This window comes from Arachis ipaensis, chromosome B10, assembly GCF_000816755.2.
Source record: "Arachis ipaensis cultivar K30076 chromosome B10, Araip1.1, whole genome shotgun sequence".
Classification (NCBI taxonomy): Eukaryota; Viridiplantae; Streptophyta; class Magnoliopsida; order Fabales; family Fabaceae; genus Arachis; species Arachis ipaensis.
In genome coordinates this window covers 134,734,720-134,743,402 of record NC_029794.2, presented here as the reverse complement: position 1 = coordinate 134,743,402, position 8,683 = coordinate 134,734,720, and the positions used below count along the sequence as shown (strand labels likewise).

Here is an 8,683-nt window from a genome sequence, read left to right as displayed (position 1 = left end):
ATGATCGCGATGTTGGTAGGGTGTACCATCGGCACAGGGAAAGTGCTGCTGGGGATCCGTATACCATTAGTAATATGAACAGATACAATGTGCTGCCTCATGAGAGGGATTCTCGAGTTGAACGCCGAGAGGAAATTCCACGCGATCTCTTTCTTACAGAGAAGAGTTATCGAGCATATGGTCTCCAAGGAGATGTAAGGTCTGTGGCCTCAGCTTCCCTTGTTAACCCTATACTGGAACCTCCTTACAAGAGAGATTATGAGAGGGACCATCTTCACCCGGATCCTATCTACATTGAAAACGTCCCTTCACGCGTAGAAGATCCTTATTTTCGCAGTGCAATTTCTGATCGTAAAGAGGATCCTTATTATGCCTATCGCTATGGTGGTTCACCAAGAGATCCATATTTGCCACCTTTAGGTAGGGAAGACATCCCTAGAAGCTCTTATGTGGTTGGGGGACGGACTTTGATTGGGACTGGGACTGATGACTTGCAGAGGAGGGAGACAGTCCATGATAGGCATTACTCAACATATTCTGCCGCCGATGCCTTGTCTGAATATGACCGGATGCAGCAATACCGCCGAGAGAATTTGGAATCCGCATCTGTGCCAGTTTCATCTCGTTATTCTTTTGCTGGCACTTCATATTCACTCCGCTGAAGTCAACAATGTCTCATGTTACTCTTAAGATTATCTTCCAACCTGGTGCCTCACATTTAATAACTTGTATGGATGGTACTTGCTTTTCTTTGGAACTTCTGCAGAAAAGCATTCTACATTCTGTATGGGATTTGAAAGCTGTAAAATGAACAAATTGAAATTGTGATTTGTGATGACAATTCAAGGAGCAGGCACCATTAGCTGTTGTTTTAATAATTTGTTGTTCATTTCTAATTTTAGTATGCTGGTACAATGGTTTGTTTATTATCAGTTAGTTTCTGCTGCTCTGTTTGCATATGGCTAAACTTTAAGTGCGATATCCTGCATGATTTTGAATAATAGTTTCTCCTGCTTTGTTTAGAATAATATTATGACATCCATAACGCAGTTCTAATCGGAAAATGGGAATTGAAGAACTCACCTTGGTGATGCTATTTTTTTTTTTTTTTTACCAAAGATAGGAGATTCGAACCCGCAACCTCTTAATTGAGTATGGGAAGACTATGCCATTTGAGCTATTACTCCTTGACACCTTGGTGATGCTATTACAGATAATAATAATAGTATGAATGAGAATTTTCATCGACATAAGACAAAATATATTAATAGACATATTCATTATTTCAAAAATGATTTGAATGCTTGAATTTGATGAAATTATTATATCTGCCTAGTAGTTAGAATTTCAATTTAACTCTTAAAATTCGTTGATATTATAATTTTAAATAAAGAAATTAGTTTTAAAAATTTATACTAAATTTGACGAATTTACGATTTAAATTTTGTTGAAATTTTATATTTTACATACTTAATTTACTTTTTTAATTTTACATAAAATTTTAATTTTCTCTACATTATTACAGGACATCAAAATTAGATACAAATAATTTTTCTTTTTATCGTGAATTTTATTACCGAAGTTCTAATATTACGGAGACTTGAAAATTCCACGTGTCATAAATATGGGGATTACACGTTCCTTTTGCATGGATGCAAAACTCGTGTGTTATAAAACTGGTAAAAGCAGAAGAAAACAGAGTAATGGATAGAGAGTGTAGAACACCGCAATTAGCAGTTACTTCAAATAACAGTTTTAAGTGTCACACTGAAATGGCGCCATAAGCTGCCACGTACGTAACCACCTTATTCATATATAACCGCATAAGGTGCCACATCGTCCTCCTCCTCCTCCTCCTTCTTCTTCTTCTTCCTTCGAGAATGAACCCTCACAGTCTATTGGCTTCTGCTGGAATAAACATAGGGTTAGCAATCATAATCATTTCAGTGTTCTCCGTTCTCAAGAAACAGCCTTCAAATTCTTCAATTTACTACGCTCGCACTCTCTCTCGCCGCCAAAACCTCCCTCTCCACTCCCGCCGCTTCCTCCCTTCTGTTTCCTGGGTTTCACGCGCCTTCCGCCTCACCGAGGACCAGATCCTCTCCGATCACGGCCTCGACGCTCTCGTCATCCTCAGGCTCTTCAAGTTCGGGTAACTAACTAACTCGCTCGCTCAAAATGATTAGTATTTTTGGTTAGCAGTGTAGAATTTTGTTGAAGTTAGATGTTTTTGCTAATTTGTTGTTACTTGCTCTGGTTCATAATGACTGGGAATTTGGATAAAGTGATACGTTAAAAATTTCAGTAAATTTGAATTGATGGATTTATTATCTTGAGGAAGAGTTTATTTGGCTCTTTGATGTTAGGATTAAGACAAAAGTTGATATGGTTTATGGTGTTTGCTGAAAGATCACAAATCTATAGGGTAATTATGCTTGTTCATTCTTCAGTTTCAGTTTGTTGAAGACGTATGTTTTGTTTGTAATTAAGCAGTAGTCAAAGAATTATATGAGATTGACACACTCGATTGTAATCCAACAATACTAGATAGTCTCAAATGGAACTTTTTTCTTAGTCCAATCAGTATAAGAAGACTCCATTTTCAGCAAGTATTGAGACATGAATGAATTGTCGAAGAAAGAAAAGTAGAGGTAAAAAGGAGAAGAGTAGTCAAAGACTCATGATGGAAGTAAACTTACTCTTAAGACTTGCTTTAAATTTTTACTTTAAGTGGGGTCATGAAACATCCGATGAGTTTGAGCTTCAACCATTTTGTATGTAGCATGCAGCTCTCTCACCAAATTTCCATCTTTTGTCCCCCTAAAATATATGACTGAATTTTAATACTTTTCTTGGGGGTTTGCACTTTGCAGTATTAAATTCTTTTCAGTATGTTCCCTTGTTGGGTTGGTGGTACTTCTCCCTATCAATTATGGTGAAAAGGAGCCCTCAGATAAGAGTTACTATACAACGGATTTGTTTACAATATCTAATGTCAGCAGAGGTTCTGAAAGGTGAGACTGTCCTGGAATCTTGCTCACATAAGCTACCTTTTAAAAAAAAAAATTTTTTTTGTCTGAAACATTGATACTTTGTTTCTGGAAAATGGGCATAGTAATTATTTGTCTATGTTAATGCAGAGAATAGTGCTCAACTCATGTTTATTGTAATGAAGTCAAATCACAGTTGTTAGAATATACGTGGGTCTGTAGAAGAGAAGATAATAATGATGATGAATATAGAGCATTCAAAGATTGCTAATGCAAATTGCATTTGACTGAATGAACCATTTTTTTAACTTAATTTTTACCTGAAAATGAAATATATTCATCAAGTTACCCTAATCTGTAACTCTGCCATTCATGCTTTGATGAATGTGTAGGAGAAATGCCTTATTAAGATAGATAATTCTCACTTATTGCTTCATTTTATATATGTCTCTTTGTGTATACCTTCTTATGAGTTCCCACATAAGGCAATGAGTCATTATATTAGCAATTCTATTACAGATTTTTAATATTTCCGTCTTGCTCTTATTAATATACAATGCCTTTAAACTGATCTCTTTTCATGATTTTTTTTTAACAGGCTTTGGGTGCATTTTTCATGCTTGTGTTTTATATCTTTCTATGGGATGTACCTGTTGTATAAGGTGAATTTCTCACAGCTTGATATCTTTTGGCGGTGTTGTCAAAACACACTTGTTGGAAGCATTTATTGCTTCTTACAAACAATAATTATCAAAGAGAAGTGCAGTTGATCTTAAAGTATTGGAATAGCCATATTGTTTAGTAAATTTATTCAATATAATATTGATATTACCTTTATGCATTATTCCATCTCCAGGAATTTGATGACATTTTGATTCAAAGGATTCAGCAACTTCAAAATATAAAACATAGACCTGACCAATTTACTATCATAGTTCGTGAAATTCCATTTTGCACAGAACACCAGGCTCGTGACTGTTCTGTCGATCATTTCTTCTCCAAACACTATCCAAGTACTTACTATTCTTTTCAAATGGTGTATGGTACTCAAGATCTTCAGGAGTTGGTGGTAAGAGCTATTTGCATTTCTGAGAGATATACCCCTTCAAAAAACATCATGTGCTATCCCACTACAACTCAGAATTATCATCATAGTATAATTTGGTGTGCAATGAGACTTATGAGAGTGTAGTCAATCTCTGCATGCTAATTTTGAAAATTGGATAACAAGTTTGTCAATGATGAGATGCTCTTATATCCTAGTCATATTTAATATTGGATGGAAATGTGTAGAATACAATAATTCTGAACAGTTTGAAATTCTTCTGGACTGTTTCCCTTTCAATTTTGACTTTAAGCATATAGGCAGCTAAAATGGCTTTGATAGATAGTTTTCCAATCAAACTTCCCTTGACATTCATATGATTGAAGTTCTATTTATATAACTTGGAAAAGGTTAGCAGCTTTTTCAAACAAAATCCATGTTTGAATTTAGTAAAACAGCAAGTATTTATATTTGGCTAAGAGTTCAAAGGTGCCAAAATGGAATTTGTTGATGCTAAACTGTAAATGGTAGTATTATATCCTGTATTTAGCATAAAGCAAATTTGCATTGATGTTTAATCAACTTATTTATGATTTTCTTATATTTTTTAGTTGCATAATTTTTTAATGGCCACTACAACTTTCTAATGGTATATTTATAAATGTATTCATTGTCCTGAAAGCATTTTTCAGATTTAATAGACCCGAGTTTAAGATGAGGAAAAAAAGTATCCTACTTTTTTGGAGTCATGGTAGAATTAATTTCTTTTTATTATATTCATAAATGCATCAAAGAATACAAATTTAGTTTATATTTCTGTAGCTCGCAATGGATTCTCTCACAGATATTATCAAATGTAGAACCAGGCAAAATCTCTTGCAAGGCAAATAGAGGATTCGAAAGAGACTTCCATGGCCAAGAAACCTAAGAATAAGTTGCCCCTCTTGGATGCATTACAACAAGAGACTTCAAAAGTAGATTTGCTTGAGGAAAAGCTTCAAGCTCTTTGTCACACGATTCCCAAGATGCAATGCAAAGACATGATCAAGAAAAAGGTATGTGTTTAATTATAGTTGTTTGAAAAGCTTTAGTTGATGTTCGTATAAAACACACAGTCTTATGAATATTATTTTGAGCAGATGTCTTTGGCTATTTATTTCTGTAAAAATGGTAACAAATGAACCAATTACCACGCTTTATCTAATGTATTAGGAGTTGCCAGCTGCTTTTGTTACATTCAAGTCCCGTTCGGGTGCTGCTACTGCAGCTGAGTTGCAACAGCATTCACATCCACTTCTCTGGATTACTGAAAAGGCCCCAGAACCAAGGGATGTTTCATGGAGAAATCTGAGAATATCGTACAGAGCAGTGCCACTTTATAGACTTGGCGTTCTTATCGCAGCATCACTGCTTACGGTTTTCTTTGCCATACCAGTTACTGCTGTTCAAGGAATAGCCAAATATGAGAAGCTGAAGAAATGGTTTCCTCCAGCCATGGTTATGCAGTTGATGTGAGAATCTTACAGTTATGCCTGCCACTTCTATAATTAATAACTATAAGTGATTGGGTCATACTTCTGTTTCCAGTTAGTTAAATGTCAGTGATCAACCTATTGCATGCAATTTTTTTCCTCCATTCACCATATTTTCGGTAATTTCAAAAGCAGTTATGACAATAGAGAAATTCTATGTTTCTCTGTAATGAGATAGGTGATGAGGTACGGATATTGAACATATTTTTATGTACTAGGTCTTAGCAATGGACGATTAAGTTTCTTTGAATTATTAACCCCACAGTTGAATTGGATAATCTCTAAAATAAATAGTGGAACTTCTACCTCTTAATTCCTCCGTTTTTGTTGCATTAATATGCTGATCACTTTTTCTTTTTAAATGTTCAAGTTTACTTCGTTTTTTTGTTTATTTTTTATTTTTTAATCTATGATCTACAGAATTGTCCTAACTATTTTTGGCTTATCCAACAACATATTTGAATCTTGAGAAATTTTGCTAAATGCTTCCAAAATCTGTAGAGATACAAATCATAAAAATCCAGATTCAATATGTAACTAAAGCACCGCTTGAAAGACATGTTAGAAAGACTGAAAGCTTCATTATTAGTAATTAATTAATCATTATCTAGTACAGAATATAAAGTGTTTAATTACTTATCTTTTTTCTGACATACTGTTCATTCTTTAGACCAGGAGTAAGCTCCATATTGACAGGATATCTTCCAAGTGTCGTACTCAAAGTATTCATATATATTGTGCCATTTGCGATGTTTGCTATGGCTAAAGTATCTGGATGTATTTCAAAAAGCAAGGAGGAGATCAAAGCCTGCAACATGGTTTTCTACTTTCTTGTTGGAAATGTGTTCTTCCTCAGTGTGTTATCAGGATCACTTCTTGATGAAATTGGACTATTTCTCAGTCACCCTAAAGATCTTCCTAGTCATCTTGCCAGAGCTGTCGCTGCCCAAGTACGATGTTTTCATTTTGTTAGTGCTGACATGATCTCTGTATGTTTCTTGGTTGTATATCTTTCTTTGATAATATTTTACAGGAATCTGGAAGCTATAAAGAATTTTGCATATTTGGCACACTACACTTTCAAGAATTAGCTTTTACTTTCTATATCATTTTATATATAATTAGTGATAGGGCAGAATGATGTCATTTGACTTGGATCAATTTAGCTGACTCCGTGGAGTGGGACAAGGCTTTGTTGTTGTTTTTTTTTTCAATTTTTACTATTTTTATTTTGATGAACCTGGTAATGATTTTGACTTCTGCTGTTTGTTCCAGGCTGATTTCTTTGTGACATACATCTTAACAGATGGTTTGTCAGGGTTTTCCTTGGAACTTCTCCAGCCTGGCTTACTGATTTGGGATACTTTAAGATCTTGTACACGTGGCTATCAACGAGAACAAAATCCTTATCTCTATTCATTGCCCTACTTCAGAATCATCCCTTTGGTCTCTCTCTCAGTACTAATTGGGATAGTGTATGCAGTGGTGGCACCATTGTTGCTCCCATTTCTTATCGTTTACTTTTGTCTAGGCTATGTTGTTTATATCAACCAGGTGAGTTTCTCAGCATCTTTATTAGAAAAATGCTATTTGGCATGAATATGAAAACATAGGAAGGTTTGATAGTTGATACTTTTTGTGGAAAAGCTGCTTCCACTGTTTTCTATTTATGATTTCTTTTCTTGTCCTTTTGATTTAAAGCATAGTTATACTCTATTCATCAATGAAGTTTTCTACTGAAAAGCAATGAAACTGCTTTATCTTTGTTTTTTCCCCTCCTTATAAGAATGTGTGGTCTATCTGGCTCCCCTTTTTCCTAAACCAAAGTTTGAGATGTTGGATGAATGATGTACATCAATGTTTCTTCTTTTGGTATTTTCACCATTTCATGTTTGGGAATGGACAAATTCCAATGAAAATATATATAGTATCCACCAGGCATTGCTCATTTGTACATTTTACTAATGTTGTTTTACTTTGCAGATTCAACATGTATATGAAACAACATATGAAACATGCGGACAATATTGGCCATACATTCATCACTATATTCTCCTGGCAATCATTCTCATGCAGATTACCATGATTGGTATATTTGGACTGAAGTCAAAGCCAGCCGCTTCTATAGCATCGATTCCACTTCTTTTGTTCACTCTGATGTTTAATGAGTATTGCAAGATGCGCTTTCTCCCTTCCTTTCACCATTATTCTCTCAAGGTGAGCTCAACAGCTAGAAACATATTATCTGTTCTCATTCTAAGGACTTAATGGATGCATGCAGTGAGTGAGAAACACATGGTGGTAAATGTTTACAAAGTAGTGTGTGATGGATTTACCATCTGCTGTCTTCTCTGTTACATATCTGTGCAATATCTTACCAAGGCTGTATTTACTTCTACCACTAGGATGCTGTTGAAAACGATGAACTTGATGAGGAGAGTGGCCAGTTGATGTTCCACTATGAGAACGCATTTAATGCATACTGTCCACCAGGCCTACGACCAGTGAATTTTACGGCATCAGAATCTAGCTCCACACCATTAGTTTCTCCATGATCTTAGATTGCTTCATTGATCTGGTGAAAAACTATAAGCTTTTTCTGTAGGCAAGATACATCCTCACGAGTCATAAGGTTTATGACACCAACAGAGAGATATATGATTGGATATATTCACTGTATGTTTTGGTTGGGAGGAAATTTCATTGATGAGCTTTGTGTAATTTTACATGTCAAATTCATCTATGGAAATTTCCATCCCGTTTTTATCCCCAACTAAACATACCCTTAAAGTAAGGATGTATCAAAGGAATGTATAAACTAGCAAGAAGCATCCCCTGTTACTCATTCACTGCGAGAATATAATCAATACCATTAGCTAGTTTTTTCTTTTGGGTGATCTTCCATTTTATTTATTTATGCATTTGACTTTCATATTCACATGCAGTGGCTTGTGCAATCCAACTGTGCTTTCCACAAGACCACAAGTCTTAAGTGCTTGCCAAAATAATTTTGGGTAATGATGATTGCCATTTATCTCTTCAAGTATAATTATTTTCTGAACATTTTGGTAACTAAATAAGCAAAAAAGTACATTTTCCAAATTTTTATTAGAGAA

At 35.0% G+C, this 8,683-nt stretch overlaps 2 protein-coding genes across 3 annotated transcripts in view; both read left to right on the top strand.

Moving 5' to 3' along the window:
- Positions 1-932, top strand: part of LOC107622403 — a gene marked incomplete in the record, with an annotated part of 4,516 nt that extends 3,584 nt beyond the window's left edge. Inside the window, 1 exon segment of the mRNA XM_021114243.1 lies at positions 1-932. Coding sequence (XP_020969902.1) covers positions 1-662 — 662 coding nt within the window.
- Positions 1,714-8,460, top strand: LOC107623570 (CSC1-like protein At3g54510). 2 transcript variants are annotated; one of them, XM_016325894.2, is made up of 10 exons: positions 1,715-2,152; positions 2,874-3,014; positions 3,589-3,652; positions 3,847-4,059; positions 4,896-5,090; positions 5,248-5,546; positions 6,238-6,517; positions 6,843-7,121; positions 7,551-7,784; positions 7,973-8,460. In XM_016325894.2, exons 1-10 carry the CDS (start codon positions 1,881-1,883, stop codon positions 8,120-8,122), a joined length of 2,127 nt encoding a protein of 708 aa, XP_016181380.1. In that variant the 5' UTR covers positions 1,715-1,880; the 3' UTR covers positions 8,123-8,460. The 2 variants fall into 2 exon arrangements, with proteins under 2 accessions (XP_020968554.1, XP_016181380.1); XM_021112895.1 differs by lacking the exon at positions 2,874-3,014 and having other exon boundaries at positions 1,714-2,152.

Excerpts from the sequence above, each read along its gene's own strand:
- LOC107623570 (XM_016325894.2), top strand. The coding sequence starts at position 1,881 with ATGAACCCTCACAGTCTATTGGCTTCTGCTGGAATAAACATAGGGTTA. Across the intron at positions 4,060-4,895 it reads AAGATCTTCAGGAGTTGGTG|AACCAGGCAAAATCTCTTGC; the intron begins GTAAGAGCTATT and ends TATCAAATGTAG. Across the intron at positions 7,785-7,972 it reads TTCACCATTATTCTCTCAAG|GATGCTGTTGAAAACGATGA; the intron begins GTGAGCTCAACA and ends TTCTACCACTAG.